General features: G+C 40.7%; 1 protein-coding gene across 1 annotated transcript; it reads right to left on the bottom strand.

The window, feature by feature from the left end:
- Positions 1-18681: 18681 nt before the first annotated feature.
- On the bottom strand, positions 18682-22230 carry LOC144060620 (uncharacterized). Its single transcript, XM_077580318.1, has 8 exons — positions 22153-22230; positions 21437-21516; positions 20991-21076; positions 20700-20912; positions 20103-20168; positions 19414-19507; positions 18949-19028; positions 18682-18864 (listed from the first exon to the last, which is right to left on the bottom strand). Exons 2-7 carry the CDS (start codon positions 21480-21482, stop codon positions 18988-18990), a joined length of 546 nt encoding a protein of 181 aa, XP_077436444.1. The 5' UTR covers positions 21483-21516; positions 22153-22230; the 3' UTR covers positions 18682-18864; positions 18949-18987.
- Between the last annotated feature and the right edge of the window lie 1032 nt (positions 22231-23262).

Here is a 23262-nt window from a genome sequence, read left to right as displayed (position 1 = left end):
TTCTTACGCAACCTGGCAGCTTTAAACAAAATAATAATAATAAATTCTCAATGCATTAAACTAAAGATGTGTTTTCCCATAACCTGTTCATTGAACCTCTTTTAATTGCCAATTTCAAACATTTACTAATTCATTTTTTTCCACCTAAAGATATATGTTTTGCAGTGGAATGCATGCACATACGAATGAACGTATACTTTGATCACATATGCATGCATGTGCTGTCACGGCAACGGTGCGAGCGTCTCACAACTTCCCTTTCACCGTGACCTGTATAATCAGTGTCACATTAGCAACACAACAAATCAAACGCTGCCAGTCCCTCTCGCCCGGCCTCAAAACGTGTGCGCCGCATGTCCTCCATCACGCTCCCAGCTGGCCGCCGCACACGGTGTCAAACAGATGCTAATTAATATGATAACTAATACCCATTACACAACACGCGGGTCTCCAAAAGCGCTAATTTAATTTCCTCTTATTTAAAAGCGGAGAGGTGATATGAATTAGAAGAAGAGAGAGAGGGTCGGGGAGGGGGGGGGGGGGGGGGGGCACATCTTCCTGTTTGTTTCACAGCCATCAAGGCGAAGGTGTGAGTAGGTGGTTTGATTTAAATAACGTACTATTAAGAACAAATATGGTGGTAGGTGGTATAAAGACAAAACAAGTCGATTGATTACAGATAGCAAAACCTGAACAGTATCTGAAGTAAATTATTACAATTAGTGTTTTTTTTTTTGTTTGCTTTGTGATGCAAAATAGTATAAACACCTGACAACACCTAATGTGATTCAATAAGACCAATCATATCGGTTTTACCACTGTCATAAATAACGTTAATTTAATATATTGTTTCCTGTTAGTTGGTTTAGAACTGCACTGATAAATATTATTATTATTTGTCCCCCAAAGTAGCCTATTAGAAACAGCTCCAAGAATAAGCTGGACAGTTCTAAACCTGTAACGATAAAAAAAAAAAAGATGTAAAGATCATACCATTTTTATGTGAACTTGTGTTAAATAAATTATTATTCCATATAGATATCAACAGCCCTTATGATCTGTGTGTCATGGAAACAATTGGGAGTTGAAACCTCAACATGATCTGATATTTTTTTTATATGAATACTTTTTGTACACATTGGACTGTTATTGAGTCGGGCAAAAAAGAAGAAAAAAAAAGTCACCTTTATAAGGAACTTGACCATAAAGCAAGCACCTTTGAACTGCTTAGTGACTGATGGCAATAACTTTTTTGTTCCATTTTTTTTTTATGGACAAGCTAACATAGTAAAGCCTAATAAAAAGAAAGATGAAAATAATACAACCAACATTAATCCAACTCTTGTATCTGGATGTACTGGCGGCGGGAGGGTCCGGGGGCACCAAGCCTCCATGGGGTGGAGGGAAAAGAAAACAACAGAGTAGACGAGAGGAAGGAAGAAATGGAGTAGGAGGAGGAAAGGGAGGAAGGAAGGAAGCCAGGGGAAAAGAGGAGCGTCGTAGATTGGGGCGAGGAACGGGGGGTGGGGGGGTCTTGGTTTGAAGGAATTGGGGTGGGGGCGTGCACACTGGGATTTTCGGGCTCCAGCTGACATCGGCGGCCTCTACTTTATAAGATGTGGTGATTAGTCAAAATGCTGCTAATCAATGACACATTCACGCCAGTTCCTGCTCCGTTGCTCCACACTAATTGGTCTATTCTGCCGCAAATGGGGAGATGCTGTTACCCCCGTTGCGGCGACAGGGGAGCGCAGGTGGGGTGGGGTCACGTGTGTGTCAAACATTCACGTACTGTACATCTGTTCATCTCTGAAGCCTGTATCAGATTCTTAAAAAAAAAAAAAAGGTCAAATTGAGACAGATTGGATTTAAGCAGCGGAGGATCCGCATCAACAATAAGGAGAGAATGTGATCCTCCTTTGAGGGGGGGAAAGGGGGTCGAATGAAGGGGGAGTACGCGGAGAAGAGGCCTAAATTCAATTTAAGTTTGTTGAGTATTTAGATAATGTCTCCTAATGTAATGCCCCACTGGATTAGAGGCCACGCATCACAATGCAGCAGCAGCGCCACCAATGTCTGAATGCAGGTACTGCAGAGTCATCGCCCGGCATGGCTGGAACCGTCAGCCTTAAGCACATGGGATGGATTCTGAAAAGGAATCTTCTTATTACTATTTGTGGAATTATAGTAAAATGATATCATGATTTTAACCCGTTTTGATTAGCTGATTTGGCAGCATTTTGACATATTGCATTATATTAAATACAGTACATATTAAATATTTGGACCTTATTTGAGATTAGTAGGGATTTAATTTTCTATATTTTTGCTTCTAATTTTTTTTTTAAATGTTACATCAGCTAAATTATCACATCTTTAATTTGTAATGATTAACAAACCATCCCTCCCCAAAATAGCAAAAAAAATCAAAATAACGTGTATGTGAGATCAGTAATGTTATTAATAAATTATTAATATAGTCATACAAAAACATCACAAACGAGAAAATGTATGACAAATATTCATTCATTCTAAAACAGCGAATAATAACACAAAGTTAGCTGTGACATGAATTCCATCTAGGTTTAAGAGAGGCTTCTTCTTGTTATTGTTGTTAAAGTATAACAGAGGTTCACACTAAATACTTGCAAATGAAGCCAATAGGAACTGTTGTGAATGTCATTATAATCCTACCAAATCAATCGCACCCTATACTGTATATTGCCCACGTTGACACGCACACACACACACACACACACAAACACCCACACACACCCTCAGTTGTGCCACAATGGGCCAGGTCATAGCAGGCCGTACCGCTCTCAGGGTGAGTGGCGCTGGTTAACAGTACTTTGCGTTGAAGAGCAGCACAAGAGGACGGTTCACTCAAACACATGACTGCTACTAGCTAAATATTAGTCTCTCGCTCTCAACGCTTTTGGTGGAGGGGCTGCGCCTCAATCATTTTGTGGCGTGTCCCATGCGTGCACGTGGACGGTAATTACGTGCATGAGGAGAGGCTGTTTGGGGGGGGGGGGTAAATAGAGCTGCAATTATTCTTTTAACCTTACTAGAGTGTCACTAGCACCAACACTCGGACACACTTTGGTGGAAGCTGGAGATGCGTGAAAACTTCCCACAGCTGATGTTCAACATGTTCTGCTGAGAGGGGGTCAACAGCGCCTCTGCTGGTTATAGTGCAGTCCGTTATAGCTCAATGGCTGCATGACATCATACCACAACGTGGTTCTAATGTTTGGACTCTTGCATGATGGTGAATGAAGTAAGTAGGACTGAACAATGAAGCAAATTCAAATCGATACATGGGAAGCGATCTTTAAAAAATAATAATCGGCCATTAACCCATTAACCTAAAGCGACTGCCAAAACATGCCTCTAAAACCTAAAAGTCACCCCCGAAAACCTGAAGTTTATTATTATAAACCTTCAATATTTAAAAAATAAATAAATAAATAAAAACTGTGTCGCATCTGCATTTACCTTCAACCTCGGGGGATCGAGTGGTAATTATTTGTCGTCCATTCCGTTACAAAGATGTCAAAATGTTCAACATCCTCATTTCTTAACAGTATATCACTGTCGACTCGTTACACTGATTCAAATTCCTCCCATGCCATCGTCAATTGCGTCATTTATTTCATAACTCCCGCCAATCTGCATCAACCATAAATGCTCAAATAAAATTCCAGGACATGCTACGAGGCCCACGTCACTCTCTCGTGTATATTCTGATGCATTTCATCGGCTAAGAGACCATGAATTGGTTAAAACAAAACAAAATGACGTATCTGCTCTCCCAGGTTTAAAGGGAGAAAAGCGTTGGAGCGCTCCCGGCACAACAGTAAAAACGTGTTTGTGCGCTTCTGGTCTTAATGGGTTAAATCGCAATATTGAGAAAAAGATTAAATTGCATTTAGATTATATTTCTTTTTTTTTTAGATTTGGACTAAATTTCCTTGAACAATAACTGGCATTATGACCTTGAAATGAAATATCCAATTTCTGATTGTTTAGATTTTCTTCTTTGCTTAGTGCAAAAGCAAAAAATAATTACATTATTCAAAACAGGTTTTGAATGTATGATTTTTTTTCTTTAATTCAAAAACAAATGTCCTCTTGAAAATTATTCCTTTTATGAATACACGCATGCAATCCATCCATTTTCTAACTACTGATCCTCAATGTCATAAGTGTGCTGGAGAGAGGCAGGGACTAGTCACCACACAATCACAGAATGCCCAATGCTTTATAAGTAAATATTCCAACTACTCAACAAATAAACATAATCAAGTGTGCCATCCAACTGCATGCTTCAGATGGTGCACGTCTGTAACGCTCCTCCGGCTCTCTCTCTCTCTCGCTCAGTCTTTTTTCATATTGACTTGTAAAGGTGAGTCAAGGCGACCTCTGCAAAATATTTGCGGATTGGAAGTACATATCTCGAGTCAAAAGTTTCCAACAGGTTGACAAATCGCTGCTTTCTAACCTCGAGCTACGGCCTCTGTGACTTGTTTGTTGTTACACAGAAAACTCATGAATATGATTTTGTCTCATGTTGTCTCCTTCTTTTTGAGAATATAAATCAGGTTTTTCAACAAGTCGCAAAGAAACAGCGACTGTGCTTTTGTGAAGGGCTCCTCTCTGGTGGCATCAATGTTGCTAATGCATGCAGTACATTTCAGTGAGGACACCTTGAACTACAAAAGCCCCAACCCCAAAAATATGAACAAATAAAAACAAATCCCCTGATCAATACTCAATTCATTAAAAAAAACAACAACAACAACACACACACAAAAAAAAACATTTTAGATGCCAGAAAACTGGCAGCAAGGAGACCTAGTGGTTAGCATGTCTGTCTCATTGCCAAAAGGTTCTGGGTTCAGACCTTGGCTCAGGCCCTCCTGTCCAAAAATAGGCATTTTAGATTCATTAAGGTTTCTAAATTGTCCATACGCGTTAATATGAGTGTCAGTGATTGAAAATGCTAAAGGTGCTTTTTTATTGCAGTCCTGAGATTCTTTAGAATTACGGCATTTTTCAACGATAAAATATTTTCAAATTTCAAGAAAACAGTGTACTTTTTTAGATTGGCAACAGGAGAATGAATTAATAGCACCTCTGCTGATTGTAAGACGTCGACTCAATTTTGGCGCAATTGCCTCATCTACAATCAAAATTCTTAAATCAACAAACATTCTTTTTGTATAAAACCCAAAAATATACACAATTTTGTTAAATGTGGAAAATACAGTTGCATGGTTATATTTTTTTCTTCTTTAAAACCTTTTTTCAGCTGAACAGTGTTTTGACATCATCTAGTAAATTAATCAAATTTAGTGATACCACGAGTGTGACAGTAACCACTCATTCAAAACACAAACAGGCAGGTTTACACTTACGCCAAATAATGTCGCCACAGCCTTTTGAACAGCCTTTTTTTCCCCCCACTACACGTGCAAACATAGGCAGAAGTAGCCGAGCTTCAGTTCAGGGATGCTCCTGAGTGATTTCTGCCTTAAGTAGCGTCAATGATATCATCCAGCAGTAAATAAATAAACAGACATAAATCTTATAGACGGCCGTGGTATGAAAAGGATCGGCGCCACTTCAAAATCCAAATAAAAGCACATCACATTCAACAAGAAATATTACTGCTGTATAGGCTACCCCCCCCAACACGCACACACACACACACACACAAATAATATTATCGGCTTAGATCACTAGCTCAGCAGATCTCAAACCGTATGTCACCCACGATAACTCACACCACACACACTGACAGAGAGGAGTTTGTGTGGCCCTTGTCAATAGGACGTTGAGGGTTTTGCCACTAATGACCAGTGTAGCGATAAGAGAGGAGAGGTTAATGTGTTGCTGTGGGTGATCAAGATAAAAACGATCCCTTCAAGCTTGCACACAATGACACAGCCTGGGACGAGCGACGAAGCAAAAGAGAGAGAGTGTTCAAAGACCAGGTGAGGATAAAAAAAAAACTTACTACTTAAAAACAAGCTTTCCAACAATATTCATTCATGCAGTATTTAATGTGTGTCATAATTGGATTCATTCACATGGAGTCGGGCATAGAAAAAGCACTAAATGCACTAAAAAGTAAGCGCAGCTTTGCACTGAATTTGTTATCAGCACACAGCAAATATATATGACCCTGTCTGCTAAACAAAAGGCCTTCATTTGGAAGCCTCCTTTGTGAATACGTGGGCGTATGTGTGTGCGTGCACAACGAACAACCAAAAAATTAGGTACACTGGCACAATCTCATGAGAAAAAAGACAAAAGTGAAAAGTATTAATGTGTTTATTATTATTGTGGTTTGTGTGAAATTGCACTGCAAAGGCAGTCGTTCCTAATATACAGTATAATTTTTTTTTAAACTTGTGTAGGGATGTGCACAAGTTAGTAGTTAAAAAATATAGTTAGTAACGTTACACAAGTACCATAATACTGAAGTAAACTAATGACAACTTTTAATGACTTTTGGATTACTCTAATACTGAAATAAAAATTTAAAAAACAACAATATATTTGTATACATTAGACCCGTCGTTATTTCCGGGGGATTGGAACCAGGCCAGTCCACAAATAGCGAAAATCCAAGTATCATTGATGCCCAAACAAATGCATGTATTTATTGCTAGATAGATAGATAGATAGATAGATAGATAGATAGATAGATAGATAGATAGATAGATAGATAGATAGATAGATAGATAGATAGATAGATAGATAGATAAATAGATACTCATGTTAGCGGTGTAGCGGGCTAGCAACTAGCTAGCAATTAGCTCCATACTCTGCCAGCTCAAACTTTTCTTTGCAAATAATTTTGAATATAAATCAGACCTTCAGTGAGAACGTTCCAAACTGTGAAGACCGGTCACCACTCCCTCCTTTTCTCCATGAAGCGTTTTGGGAGTGGAGCCCCGTGGCTCTTTGAGCTACACGACAAATATGACAATTTATCTTTATCCGCTTGTTGCGCTTAGGGCTCAAATAAACAACAGGACCGATGGAGTTTTAGTAAATGTACTGTACCTGTAATATTTTTTCTGTAATGGAAAACAGTTAGGCTTATAGTTTATTTTGTATTCTGAATATGCCGCTGTATTCCATTACTCTCAAAGCCTGACAATTAATTTTGTTATGTGGATGTGATTAAGAATGAATGGCATCTTGAAGCAACCAGAACAGTTCCTGTTCATTCACTCTCATAACTATCAACACAAAAAGGACATATTTCAATTGTTTAAAAAAAAAAGAAAAAAAGAATATTTTCTATAATTTCAATTGTTCATTGGTGTGAATGAGAGAGTGAATGATTATATGTCTATGTGCCCTGCAATTAGGCAGCGACCAGTCCAGTCAGCTGGGAAAGGCTGCAGAATAGATCACTCATGAAACCAATGAGGACGTATAAGTGCTGTAGAAAATGTATTGCATTTGTGAGAATACTGTAGTAATAGTTGGTCAAATCTACTAGGCCAATCAGTAGTTACCAAGTCAAAATATTAAAAACACTAGGCATGATATGATGCAGTGCAGTTCTTTACTCTGGATGGGCATAATAATAGATTAGTCACTTGATTGGTTAAATGAATAACTAAGGAAAAATAAGACGTGAAATAAAAGATGAGTGGAAACCATTTTTCTTGTATAGTGAATTACAATTCTAGACCGATACAGACAAATACTACAACAATACAGTAGCTATACACAGTAGTTAAATTAAAACTGTATCCCTGTGACAGTCGAGCAAAAGAGAGCACTACTGTATTCTCTTCGAAAAGTCTTTTGTTGTACTGAATCTCATTAGATAGTGCACCTAATGTTGTGATTAAACAAATGTGCGCACACACAAACAGTAGCTTCCCTGTGAATGAAAAGTAGCATGAAATCCCCCCCTCTCCTCCCCACATCCGTCATCCCCCATCTGTGTGGCGGGCCTGGGTCGTCTGACATTTGGACACTTGTCAATCATCTCTTTCAATAGCCAAAACGGCAGGAAAAATGGAGTCGGGGGGTCAAAAACTCGGCGTATCGCCATGGCAACAGCTGCATTGAAGTTCATAGCCTGCTGGGACTGTAGCGCTAAGTGTGTGAGTGTGTGTGCGTGCGTGTGGGAAAGTCCATTTGAGTTTGCGGTTCAAGGGTGTGTGCGTGCCTCCTCGTGTGTCCAATTGTTCCCCATCAGCCAGAGGCAAATACTCCTCCCCCAAGTCTTTTTTTTTTTTTAAGCTCTTACACCGCTCACCTTGCAACCTCACATGCCGCTTCAGCCTTTTTCTCCCCCATTTCTCTTGCTCACACTTTTTATTTACACTTCCCTGCTCCGCACTACAGGTCAGGGATCAAGGCCGTACAGGAAATACAGCGTCCCCCAAAAATGAGCACTTAACCTTTGCACTTTCTCTCTGCTTGGCCAGTGTGCTTCACCTTGCTAACCCCCACGTGGCCTCGCAGCATAATTACCATCATCTGCTGTCATCATCAATCTGCGACAAATCCACTATGGTTATATAGCAATAGCGAAGTACACCAGTAAGTGGATTCATAACATAGGTTTGTTGATAAAAAAATATCTACAGTAGATTTGTTTTTTTTTGTTTTTTACTGACTGCTATGAGACCATATATACGTCTTTTTAATTGGTTCTGTGACCTTGTTCATTTTCAAATCACCTTTCCTTATTAAAATTGATGTAAATGCCATTAATCCGTTCCATTCCAATGTATCAAAATGTTTCAAATGAAAAATAGAGCAACCTACAATTGTTTACTTTATAAAAACAAAAAATAATGAAATAATTAGAATGTGAAGAAATTATAAATTTTTTGCTACAATTTTGCTTCGATTCAAATGGAATTGTGTTGCTCCTTCTGGTGTGCACGCTTGGGCCACCTGGGGGCAGTATAATATAGACATACAGTGCTTCTCAGTAAGCCGCAGTTCTATTGGTTGGTCTTCGTAGTGGATACAAAATACTTGCCTGTGAGTATTCTTATATAATCTGTCCTAGTGCACCTAGTGTAAACCACAAAGCCAACCATAGTTTAGTCAAAACCATAGTAAAGTACCGTTAAGTCATAGTTATGGTAAATATTAAATAAAAGACACTTAAAACAGTGAGTATGGCGGTAAGGCAAGGCAAGGTAGGTTTATTCATACAGCGCATTTCATACACAAGGTGACTTTGCTTCACATAAAGTACAATATTTAAAAACATTTGCAAACAAAAGAGTTAAAGACATTTAAAAGCCAAAGTAAGGAAATTGAAAAAACAAAATAAAACTGCGGATGAGCTGGTACCTGAGCATGCGACAACAGATTCTTACAGCTGTGTCCAAAGTGCAAACTACATGAGTTTGTAATCTGGATGACTCAGGTCGGTACCATTATGAAGACAGGACCCCAAGTACAGAATGTACAGTACTGTACCATAAAATTTCAGATTCCATATACAGTACTTTAATCATGTCAACTGCAATGACATTAAATCAACTAAAATGACATTGAATCATTTCAGAAAAAAACAGACTGAAAATGTATCGATTTTTCACACATTTGCAATTTAAAAAACAACAAAACATACATGGATGTCTAAATGACTGTTTGTGATGCTAGCATCTGTTCAATGATTAGCTTGGTTACCGACATGTTACGGTGGATACAAAAAGTCTACACACCCCTGTACAAATGTGAGGGTCTTTTTATATGAAATAAATTACGAGACTAAGCTAAATCACTTCAAAATGCTTAACACCATTAATGTGACCTATAAATTGTACACCTTAAGAAAAAAGAAGAAAATCTTCAAGGGAGCATAAAAATTAACTGAGATGATGTGGTTGCACATGTGTGCACACCCTCGTTTCATTGGGGACATGGTTGTGTTTAGAATTAAGTGTTAAAGTCAGTGCAGGACTTCATTTGGTCAGTCAGCTTTTTCATATCAGAGCAATAAACTCTGGAACTCTCTGCCCACTGATATAAAGTATATCTGTGAGTTTAAAATATTTGTCTCCAAAGTTAAAAGCTAGTTGAAAATAAAACAATATTGTACCCATATGTAGTGAACGGGGGTGATGATGAGTGATCAGCACATGTGATTGCTTTCATTTATTACAATTTATTTTATTATTTTTAATGGGGTGGCTTTGTTTTTATGTGTTTTAGATTGTGTATGTAGTGTAAAAGCTCAACCAGGGACCGGGGTTGTAACCTAGCATTTGCTTAACTCTGTATGCTCAACATCAGCTGCTAGCTTTGCTCAATGTCTATGTCTGATTGCATTGTCCCTGTTAAATAAACTAATAAAATGAAATGAATATGAAAACGGAGTCAGCGCACACCTGGCACCAAGTGCCTTTGATTAACCCCAAATAAAGTTCAGATATTCTAGTAGGCTATTCCTGATTTATTTATTTATTTATTTATTTGTACTTTTGTTTTCTAGCAAATACCTGAATGTCTCATGCGAACACTGGCTGCTATTTGGAACTATTCATAATTCCATCCACCTTTCATATGACCCAAGGTCCAGCTGAAGAAAAACAGATTGTAATCTAATATGATTCTGAATGTGTTTGGTTAATTCTGAGCAAAGTCACATCGCAAGTTATAAGGAGGCATGCACTTGTGCAACCTGATTACCTTGGCCCGTGCGTCTCCCACTCCAGTCCTTGAAGGCAGCAGTCCTGCATGTTTGAGGTTTCACTCCTCCTCAGTATTATTACTGACATGCCCGAGCATTTGCAGTTCAGCTGCTGGTGTTCGGCGATAAATATAGGGGATAATTTATGTTCCCAGTCGGGAAAATCGCTCCGATTGAGCCTGGGGGGGACAATCCGGTGACCTGTTTAGTGAACACTTATCGCGGAGAGGCTCACCGCAGCTATTCAGGCATCCTGTGCCGGTCGGCGGTGCACAAACAGACGAGCGGTTGCCACGATTTCCAGCCCAGACACTGACAGCATGGGAGAAATCACTTTAATGATGCGCTTGAAAATTGCTCCAAAAATGTGCCGCTTTTCAAACAAATCTGGGAGGAAAATAATGGCACAATAGAAACATGGTTCAACCTGTGTGATGTTTGATGGGTTTTTGTTTGTTTGTTTGTTTTTTTCCTCCAGCATGTTGAGAGGGCAAGTTGAAAATGCAAAAGTACTGTTTTTGCTAAGAATTGTGAGTAAAATCAGTCGCTAATAGTTGTTGGATGTGATTAACATTCTCCATTACATCCAATGCAGCAAGGCTGCCAGAATCACTACACACACACACAAACACACCACCACCACCACAGACCCTGCTCCCACAGATGGACAAGGCCTGACTGGAATGGCGTAATTCTAGGGGATAATTTTGGGATAATCTTCAGCTAGCAAACCCATTCGGAGCGCCGCCACCCAAGTTTGCCCACAGCCTGATTAGCGGGCGCCCAGTGCCAGCCACTTGTAGTGACCAACACCGCCAGCAGCCACTTAGCCGCCTCGAAAATAAACACAAACAAAGACCCTGGGTAGAAGGAGGGAGTGCATACGGCACCCTCCTGCCAATCACACTGACGCTTCACTGAAAGGCTGCAGGTTAAACACATACACAACAGTGCACACACAGAACCCCCGAGCCACTGTGAGGTGCTCCATTATATGTCATTGCCATCTCGTGGTGGCAAGCAGTACAATTCAGATGATGCACACACAACTTTTACCAGAGGGTGGCATTTTACAGTAGCCAAGTCATAAAATGTGAAAATATTCGAAGGCATTGATTTATGATAAAAAAAATAAAAATAAAATAAAATAAAAAATGTGACAGATGGCATTTGCAGAACTCAATGTGGCTGCTATGGTTTCATGTTAATTTAAAATGATACAACATTAAACAAAATAAATCAATAAATCTGTCTTGTTCATAAAACTATATGTATTGTTATTATTGGATACGTTGAACTTCCACTGCAAAGCAAGCTTGAATCGAATTGAGTGTAATGAATTGTTGATAAATGCTGACATCTAGAGGCCGACACCCAACATTGCATGAGCTGCACATTTACACTCCAAGCGCTTCTCTAAATATCTAATGTAACATAACAAAAACCAAAACGAACAATTACGATTATTTTATGTGGCTTTATGAATTTCAACGTTAATCAATATAATGCTTCCAATTTTAAACAGTCAATTACAGTATATTTAAATTATAAATAAAACGGTGCAAAATATACAAAACATTACACAGTCACACAAACATGATGTTAAAGGGATTTATAACGAAATTCTTATGTAGTCTTAAGTGGCATTAGATGACACGTGTTTTCACATAAATGTAACAAAAGTTTACTTATAGGCCTATATGCTAATTGTGAAGAGACGTCAATATTGCTAATCAAACACACACACACACACACACACACAATACACTCACTGCCCACTCATTACTTACCATGAGTTTGGACCTTTACTTTTAAAGAGTCTAAAGTTTAAATGATGAGCTCCCCAATTAGTGTCCTGTTGATCAAACAAGGGGGAAAAAAAGATTCCTTGACATCTCCTTCTGTTCACTTGGTAAGAATCCCACAGAGTTACAGTGAGGCGAAATCCAGTCAGAGGAAGCGTGTAGTCGGGAAGCAGTCGCCAAACAATGACGGTGCCAAACATCACCTGTGGTCCTCTCCCCTCGTACAATTCCCGCCGCACTTGACCCGCTCACTCCAGATTGACTCCTTGTCTGCACACTTTCTCCGCCTCGCCCCGGTGTTTTTATCTCCCATAACCTCACCCGCCTTCCCACCACTTTTCCTCTAATGAGTGGTCCGCCTCGACCCCCGCCATTACCAATTTGCTCCCATTTGGTGTCCGGTCCTCCCTTACGCTCTCCATCCCTGCCGCCGCCACTGCCGCCTCGCCTGCTTATATATCCTCAGCCTTCCCTTTGCCTTCTCCCCTTCTCCAGCAGCATGAATATATTATTATCCGCACAATGGAGGCCTGCTTATTGTTTATGAATTACCAGCCTCGCGGCCAAACAAAGCCTATTTTCATAAGAAACCTCCATTTCATTTCAGCTCCAATTAGATTGTGTGTGTGTGGGGGGGGGGCTAAAGAATAGGAGTCCTCAGGCCTCTCAGCCCCTAAGGATGGCAGGTCCATTCAGCCGCATTCAATGGGGCCTTATTGCTTTGCCATACAAAAGAGCACGCGGACGAGCTTTCAGACGGAAAGAGCCACCCCAAAAATGACTGGGAGACAGTACTGTACAATAACAAATCTTTAAAGAAAAGGACACTGAGTGCTTATCCTCCCATCCCATCAATTCATCCCTCGCTCATGGCTTTCTTCTCCTCCGCCGCCGCCGCTAGATTGTGGACATTAATGACAGACAGTTGAAAGAGAGAAAGGCAGAGGGGAGAAAGAGGAGAAGAAAAGAGCTCAGTTTTCCACAATGCACGTCAAGTCTAAATGATCGCTTGCCTCTGAATAGCAGGAAGTGAGTCTCCTGTACGAGAGAGAGAGTGTGTGTGTCTATGTATGTGTGTGAGTGCTTGATTGATTCCATGCATTCAAAAGAGAACGAAAGCGGGAACACACCAGAAGAAGAACACCTTGATGCATTTTCTATACAAGGCACAATGGCGGCAGCTTCCGAGTTGAATTGTTGGGCAGGCTGTCATTCCATCCTGTGTGTTCTCGTGAGTGTGTGTGTGTATATATGTGTGTGAGGCGGGTCAAAACAGTGATACTAATCCACCACTTTTCCTCCTCGCTTCACAAGTTTCTCAAGCAGCACACACTTGAAAGCCCCCTCTTGTCAAATTGCACTGATAGAGTGAGCCCATAGTTGCATTTCCACCTAAATGTTATTCGAGCTTTCATAGTTCTTAGTACTCGGAGATCCTGGAACTAAAAGTTCTACTCTATAATGTACAGTACCACCCACCGATTAGATTATTTTTGCCCCCAAAAATACACAATGTCATAAATGTATGTCAAACTCACTCGGACCACAGATCACTCGGAGTTCATAACCATAGGCCTATACTTCAACCCCCCAATGTATTTTGAGACTGACTGAAGTCATACTAGGCTATACATGATCAGAAATTTTGGAGCTGATCCAAAAAAAAAATATATAATAATACATACATACATCGATAAATGGAAAATAGCGAGCCATTTAAAAATGTTGGGGGAAAATGGGGGTAGGGGAGAGATCCGAGTGTATATGCTGTGAAACCTTGGATTAGTCACGATGGCAGCACAATTATGACATTATGACCAATCACAGATTGAATGCAAAATATCTGCTGATCCGATCCAGCCATTTCAGGTCAATGTATAAAGTTAAGCTCATACAATCACTTTTTGTGGCCCTTCACTGCTTGCACACTCAAGGAAGAGCATTTATAAGTAATTTATTTTACATTAACACTACAATTCAAAGGGGATGTATCTCGGTATTTTAAGCCCTTCCACAGTCAACTATAGGCATATATTGATTTAATCTTACCTTTGGCACCATGGTAATTTTTTTTAGGAAATATTAGGTAATCTGCTGGCTATTTAAACGTGGAGCGCCCAGTTCAGTATAACCCTGCCTCTCCCTGTGCCCAACAAGGCATGCATAATGCCCTAGAGCCCTCCGTCCCGGCACCGTCGGAGCACAACCCTTCCGGGCCCCGCAGGACGGGGCTCAGCAGGCCCGAAAGGTGCCTTACTGTCCAATATCCCCCGAGCCCACCCACAACCGCCACAACCGTCCAAATCCCAAAATATAGTAGGGGATGGGTTGAATTGTTTGTTTTGTTTCTGGAGGTGGGGCACGCTGACGAACGCCTTGTGGCCGGGGTTGCACCTATGGGGTCCGGCAACGTGCGTCCCCCTTCTCATGGGCTCATCACCGGTGGGAGGGGCCAAAGGGGTCGGGTGCATAGTGGGTTGGGCGGAAGCCAAGGGCAGGGACCTTGACGGACCGATCCCCGGCTACAGAAGCTGACTCTTGGGACATGGAATGTCACCTCCCTTGCGGGAAAGGAGCACAAGCTGGTGTGTGAGGCCGAAAAAGTTCCAACTAGACAGTCAGACTCACCTCCACACACAACTTGGGCTCTGGTACCAGCGAGAGGGCTTGGACTCTATTCCACTCTGGAGTTGCCCACGGTGAGAGGCCCAGAGCAGGTGTGGGCATACGCATTGCCCCGCAGTTTGGCGCCTGTGTGTTGGGGTTCACCCCGGTAGACGAGAGGGTAGCTTCAATCCGCCTTCGGGTGGGGGGACGGGTCCTGACTGTTGTGTGTGCCTATGCACCAAACAGAAGTTCAGAGTATCCACCCATTTTGGAGTCCTTAGAGCGTGTGCTGGAGAGAGATCCCCCTGGGGACTCCCTCGTTCTGCTGGGGGACTGCAACGCTCACGTGGGCAATGACAGTGAGACCTGGAGGGGCGTGATTGGGAGGAACGGCCCCCCGATCAGAACCCAAGTGGTGATCTGTTATTGGACTTCTGTGCTCGTCACGGATTGTCCAAAACAAACACCATGTTCAAACTAGGGGTGTCCATATGTGCACTTGGCACCAGGACACCCTAAGCCACAGTTCGATGATCGACTTTGTAGTCGTGTCATCGAATTTCCGGCCCCATGTTTTGGACACTCGGGTATAGAGAGGGGCGGAGCTGTCAACTGATCACCAACCTGCTGGTGTGTTGGCACCGATGGTGGGTGAAGATGCCAGTCAGACTTGGCAGACCCAAACGTTTTGTGAAAGTTTGCTGGGAACGCCTGGCAGAATCCCCTTTCAGAAAGAGTTTCAATGCCCACCTTCAGCAGAACTTCTGTCTTGTCCCGGGGGAGGCGGAAGGCTGTGAGGGGTTCTTCGGGAGTATGGGGTACCAAGCCCCCTCATACGGGCTATTTGGTCCCTGTACAACCAGTGTCAGAGTTTTGTCTGCATTGCTGGCAGTAAGTCGGTTTCGTTTCCAGTGAGGAATGGACTCCGCCAAGGCTGCCCTTTGTCACCGATTCTGTTCATAACTTTTCTGGACAGTAATTCTAGGTGCAGCCGAGGCGTTGAGGGGGTCTGCTTGGGTGGCCTCAGCATTGCAACTTTGTTTTTTGCAGATGATGTGGTGCTGTTGGCTTCATCGAGCCGTGATCTCCAACTCTCACTGGAGCGATTCGCAGCAGAGTGTGAAGTGGTTGGGATGCAGATCAGCACCTCCAAATCGGAGACCAAAGTTTACCCCCGTGATAAGACTGAGGACAGCTCCCTTGGGGATCTTCACCTTGGACACCACAGACTTTCCAAGCTGGGGAAAAAGAGCAAGTCAAAATAATGTCCTTATTTAGGAAAATGCATATTATCTTTTGCCGCCAATAACGTCAATTGACGTCAACTACGTTTTTTTCCCCCTCAATGGGCAGTGCAACGTTTGTCAATAGGGTGGGAAAATCCAAAAACACCCACTAACTATGGCCTGTAGATGGCAGCATTGTGTCTCTTTTCACAGAGCCGTAGATAGAGTTTGGCCACCTTGGTTTCAGAGCTACTATGCTGTGATTGGTCAACTGCTTATCACATGACATACAGACGCCATGTTGTTACCCTGCCGCTGGGATATCCACTCAACCTGGTCCAGGCCAGGTCGCGGCTGGCGCACACCGGTTGGGATAGTGTGGCATTTACAAAGGGAAATTGCCTTTAGGGGGCTCATTTATAAAGCCTGCGTACGATCAAATGAGGCCAAAACTTTGCGTACGAACATTTCTGCGCCAAAGTTATATATGATATTTATAGAAAACTAACTGAACGTGAACCAGTTTAGCCACGTCAAGTCTGGACCTACCGTACGCAATGTGCACATTCTGGAGACATGGGAAAATAGTGACACAAAAAGCTTTGTGGTGCATTCCGATTCCTCAAACGCCATCTTTGCTGGATGTTATGGGTCACAATGTTTATTTTGCTCCAAACTTGCTCCGATGACAAAGTACACCGCGGAGCAGAAAGCACACGAATGAACTTAATTAAACATTTTAAACGCTCGTATTCTCTCATTGGTCACCTATCTTGAAAAAAACTCATGCAATAAATCATATTAATGACAACTAACGTGGACAAATACTGCACACATTACATTATCGCGTCGCGCCTACACAATAATTTCACCCACCCGTCGGCACAAATGCCATTCCAGTATGAAAGGCTACATAAAACTATTATATTGACACAAGACCATACAGATAAAAATGAGCTAGTATACAGTCAGGTACAAGCACCTTTGCTGTGAGCTTGACGCTTTGTCCTGCAAATAAATAAATAAATAAAGGAAAGAAATGCGTCAATAAAGTCTGTCATAAGCAGTCCTCACAGCCGTGGTGATGTTCGATGAAGATCCATAAACAACACATTGGGAACAATAATAGATACTAATGATAATAACAATAATGAGGCGGCCTATTGATCGCCTAATTTTTGCCTCTGCAGTGACAACTCAATTTCCCTATCGTGCATTAAGTAAAGACAATAAGATTGGCGAGATTATTTCTTTATGCTCACCTTTGTATCATACCAAATTATTATTATGATTATTATTGTATTTTTTTTTTTTGCCACTGTGCGCCCTGCGGACAATAATCGCGGCCAGTAATCAAGGCCTTCTGTGACTCGACCTCTGCATTGAGGGTTTCATAATGTGCATCTTTGTATTTTTTTTAAATCTTTTTTTTATTATTATCATTCACACAACAATTCAATGTAGCCTACATCATGGTAAAGTTAGCCTTCTTTCTTGCCTTACCCTATCCGTCATCCATTGTTTTGATTTGATGATCGCCGTCACGTTCTGCTTATTAATACGCAAACCCATTAATGAGTAGATTTGCATTTCCTAATATGGGGGGGAAATAGGCAGACTTATAAGGCGGGGAACGGCGTTGAATCAGCTGCGAACACCGGTTGGGACGTGTGGCATTTATAAAGGAAAATTGCGTGCTGGTGGTTTTACCAATCCATTTTTTTCAATCCAAGTTTGGATTTCGTTCGTAAGTACTTTATTTTTTATAAATGAAGCCCCAGGTGTTGTTTATGTTCACCATAGGTGTCACCCCACGAGTTTTTGGTTTTGTAAGGGCGCTCTAAAGCACGTTTGTTGATTTTGTACTGCAGCTCACTCTTCTTCTTCCACAGTCCTGCCAAAGTAAGTACATTTGGAAACACACACACACACACACACACACGCACAAACACACACACACACACACACACACACACACTCAAACACACACTCACACACACACGCTTGTACTATAAAGACATCTAGATACATGAGTTAATCGTCAATTCTTTTATTTTCTTACCATAGTATTTCACATATTATAAATTCTGGAAAAAAAATTTGGGCAAGTAAAGCCCCATACGTGAAGGAATGATGGAAATTGGAGCCATTATTTTGAAATACTGACACGCAAACAACTTGGTACTGGACCTCATCGTGGCAAGCAGGAATATGAGGTCATTCAGAAGTTGAATCAGAAGCAGATCATTCGTTTTTATAAGGCGGTAATGTGCTTCGGACCTCGTGTCAGACTTAGTTAGACAAAAAGACCTCATGTCATGTAGAGTAAAATAATTGGGAGGCACAATTAGAAGCAAGTCAATGAGGAAATTTAATGATAGGTAATGTATGTGACACCATTACAAAGCAGACCAACCAATAAAAAACAACCCTAACCCTAACCAAAAAAGAAAGAGGACACCCTCTTTAAGATATTACATGATTGGGGTCCCAAATCACTCTAATGGCGCACTTGGACTCTCTTGGACACCTAGCACAAATGGGAGGAAGATGATGAAGGCACACTCTCGTTTGAGGGAGTGACCTCATTACAAAAGACACGGAACATGTTTACCTTGGGTCCTCAGTAGAAACAGTAAGGAAAGCTGTTGAATCACAAGTCACACATCTCGGTGCCGTGTGCATAGAATTGACCTGGAAACAACACACGGAAATGAAGCATGTGAAATCTGGATGCAGAATCACACAGGACATCACAGCATGTTTTGTTACTTTTCTTACGAGAACACCTCAGACCATGATCAAAACGTATGCTTCTGCACTGGACCCTGAGTTCCTTCTGCTGCATGACAATGTGGATTGTAGGCACTTCCTGGGTGATGAAGCCACTGATACTATTCATTTCACCAGATCTCAATCCAGTGAGTCATTTTAAATTTGATTTTGATTCTGAATCCATTTCCCCAATGTGTTCATGGTTTTGGGTTCAACTGAGATTTGTTATGAAAGTGATGATCTGTATTTGTTGGTCGCGTGTAGTGTACAGGGTGCTTGTTTAGAGGTAAAGAGCTGTGCTTACCCTCAATCATGCAGCCACTCAGGTGGGCATAGGTTTCACCAGCTGACAACTGTGTAGTGCTCACCAGCTGTCCACTCACTGTTGTATTGACAACCTACATGAAATACATCAGGTCATGTGTGAGGATAGTTGGTTATGAATTTTATTTTAAAACGTATATTTATCTATTTTCCACATCTGCTGTCCCATCGTACATGAGTTTGGTAACTTCTTGACAAGATTAGCCTCTGATTTCTGCTCTTATGATCCTAATTTAAGCCTGGTTCAAACATCCTGGCAAAAGCCTGCCTACTGAACTCCTCGCTTACGTGCTCCTCTTTCAAATAACCTGCTCGTAACGACTTGATTACCAGTATTTCTTCTTGTTATTTCCAGGAGGTCACAGTTGAACCTTGTAACCACAGGATCCTTGGCATACTTTAGAAGTTCTCTCCAACCAAAGTTTCCCATTGTGATTTTTCTGGATCTGCTCTTTACTGCCACATTCTAATTCTCTGAGACAGACTATAGCATCACATGCTCAATCTTTGTTCAAACTTTTGGTGTGGCGAACACGACAAACACAGGAGGAACATTTTGAAAAGTTGCTTGTCTGTAAATATCGGACTGGTGCAGCTACGATAGGTCTACGGAAGAGGTGCTGACAACCAATACAACGCTGCAAGAAATGTTTAAAATTGGTTTCATACCAGCGGCCTAGACGAGAAAGTTGCGTATGCTCCTTGTTTTCCAAATGTGCGGAAAGCGAAAGAGATCTGCAAGGGGGACATTAAATAAAATACAATTGAAAAAATCTAATTATATATATATATATATATATATATATATATATATATATATATATATATTACACACATATATACTGTATTACACACAATAAAGGGTGTGCATCTCTCCAGAAAAGACGAAACGAGTCTTCCATTTTAAGGCGGAACGATTCGTTTCGATATAGTACAATTCAGTTCAAGAGGGTATGATGCAATGAATTATTAGTTGTCATACAAATATACATCTTAATAAACTGTTGTCACTACTGTAAATGTGCCATTTCCTTCTAATACATACAGTATCTCTCCAATAAACGACAATTCAATTACTATCTTGGTACATTTCAGAGTGATTCGGTTCGATTTGATGCGCTTGCATCTTTTGAATCAAAAAACGATTTTCCAATTCAAATAGGTTTTTGTAACACCCCTAATACATGTATTTACAAAAAGGCAGCAAGGTAAGGCTTTGAAGAAAGACTTGGACTGAAATAAACAAATATAAAACACAGAACTCACCGGACCTTTAGCTATTAAATCGATAGCATAAGAGCATGGTGACGTCCCTACAAGGTCTGGCAGATTCTGGACAAATTCAGAATTTTCATTAGCCACAATAAAGGATGGCCCAAAAATACCCAGTTGCACCGGGTTTTCGAAGGCGAATGTCATGAAGTCGGGGCCAGTCGGTATGCCAAAGAACAAAGTAAATACATTCTCCGTAGTCAACCCCTGTTAACAGGAAAAACACTGTTATCAACCCTGTATAACTTCATTCTGTGTTCGCCTAATACATGTCATATTACTCACAAACGCTTCATTGTAAGTCTCTCCATAATAGTTAATGGGGCATTCGGTCAAGTCAAAATGTTGGGGATCGCTTTGATATGTTGCACCTGCAGACAAGACATGACACAGACTTGTCAGTCTGGAACAAAATAACAAACATCCCAATTCAAATGTAAACGCTCGTTGCGTTTCATGGCGCTTATCCTTTGAAAGAGAATGTGTAAACCACATTTGTTGGAGGTACATTGGAATGAATTTAAAATTAACTTAATTTAAGAATTACGTTAATTCAAGATTTAGATTAATTTAAGATTTAGTGTAGTTTACTATTGTGTGAAAAAGAAATAGTTCATTTTATCGTTTACAGGTGTGCATTCTCTCATGTTTATTGCCAATCTAAATGTGTTTACCCATTATTGGCACCATGAAAATGTCAGAGGTGAAGATGAAACTGTACGCGTGTTTACCTGGCAACAGGCTGACGGTGGCCGTGACCACCAGGAGAAGGAACATATTGGGTGGGGATAACTGATCAGCTGGTTGAGATCTGAAAGAAACGTCTGACATGTTCAAAGTCAATTTGATCGCAAAGTTGGCAACAGGTTGGGAGGGATTACTTTGCTAATGGGTGCACTTCATGAGGGCTGAAAAGCACCCATTTGGGGTAAGCAAAATTTGTGGCAGACTAGCAGAAACTCTGCGCTGGACCCCCCTAGTGGATGCGGGATAACTTCACATGAATTCCGTTCATGGAAATGGGTTATATCGTGAATATAGCCAAGGTGGGAGAGGAGGACGTAGAGGAATACTTTACATTTACTCTGTTACATTTTTTTGATTAATTGTTCTTGTCAAAGTAGTATTAGAGCAATATACTTGACTTTGAGCATGTCCTGGAAAAAGACTTTGCGTATTTTGTAAATGAGAACTGTATTAATTATTCTCTAAGTGATATTGTTGGAAAATGTCTGAATTTGGACATTGAAATTGTATATTTTTGTCTATATGACAGTCATGTGCTGATTAAAAATAATAATAATAATCAGAATTTACTCTCCAGCTACCTATTATTGATTACTTACTCTTAATTGATTATCTGAAGGGCTACTTTTTAATCTCGAGTCAAAATATTCTATGGTAACAATAGCCAGCTCTTTCTTGAGTCAAATTTTTGGCTACCTACCTCTAAGTCTGGATGAAGATCTTCTCAGAGCAGACTTACCCAGCGTCGATGAATCCAACTGTAAAAGATGACCCTTTTTATACTCCTCCACTTTTGAACCAATTACATCAGTAAAAACTTGAACAGCAACAACGCTGGGGACATGTGACAGGGAAACAATACTCAGTGTACTTATGTGTGCTGGTAATTAAAGTCCTTCAAAAACGGTGTGACGACTGGCATAATGCTCTACTGACGAATCTTCTGATAATGAGTTACATTGCTTTAATCAAAGAAGTTCCAGAAGACTGTGTATGATGAATTGTTCATGTTGTTTTCAGATTTTTGTATTGTCATCATATAATTGTTAGCACCTATCTCTGTCTGTTCGTTGAAAATACCTGTAAAACCCATTTTTATTGCTGGTTATACATGATGGTTATGTGTTCCCTCAGAGGCCCATTATGACTCTGAACCCTGATAAATATATGATCACCTCATTATTAATTATACACAGCTAATTGATGGATAAATCATTTTGAAATGAGAAGCCAGTATTTTCTTTTTTAACCATTATTCAATGTATTTTAAAAGGTTGACTGGCAACAAAAATGCGTGCATTATTTCAATGTTATTAAATGTCACAACAATTGCTGGGCCACATAAAATGTTGTGGTGGGTTTTTCTCATCATAAATAAGGGCCACCACACACTGAGCGATGCAGCTGAAATCCCCCTGAACGCCAAATTAATTGTGCAGTGTGCGGCGTTCTGCTGCAAGATTTCACCAGGCCAAAAGTGACCACTGGTTTCAGGACGATTCAGAATTTGAATTACAGTCATTGCACATGTACAGTTGTGCTCATAAGTTTACAAGTTTTTGGTCAATAATGTGGATTCTGATTCTGATTAGAGACATTACACACCAAACGCGGGGTGAGCAACTGAGATTTCTGGTCTTGAAATCACATTTAAAAACACACTACTTTTCTCTGGCCATTGGCACACTGACTTTTCTTGTACGGCATTTGCTTACAGCTAACTGGGATGAATCTGTTTATTTAATTTTATTTATATATTTTCTTTCTTTCTTTCTTTTTTTTTGTACTCATGTCTTGTACTCAAGGATTT

This window comes from Vanacampus margaritifer, chromosome 11 (assembly GCF_051991255.1).
Source record: "Vanacampus margaritifer isolate UIUO_Vmar chromosome 11, RoL_Vmar_1.0, whole genome shotgun sequence".
NCBI lineage: Eukaryota > Metazoa > Chordata > Actinopteri > Syngnathiformes > Syngnathidae > Vanacampus > Vanacampus margaritifer.
The sequence above is the reverse complement of the archived record's forward strand: the minus strand, read 5'-3'. Positions and strand labels throughout refer to the sequence as shown.

What these genes read in the sequence shown, in the direction of transcription:
- LOC144060620 (XM_077580318.1), bottom strand. Translation starts at nt 21,482, where the DNA reads ATGTTCCTTCTCCTGGTGGTCACGGCCACCGTCAGCCTGTTGCCAG. An exon ending in AGACTTACAATGAAGCGTTT is followed by an intron (nt 20,913 to 20,990) that starts GTGAGTAATATG and finishes TCCTGTTAACAG; the next exon opens with GGGTTGACTACGGAGAATGT. An exon ending in ATTTAATAGCTAAAGGTCCG is followed by an intron (nt 20,169 to 20,699) that starts GTGAGTTCTGTG and finishes TCCCCCTTGCAG; the next exon opens with ATCTCTTTCGCTTTCCGCAC.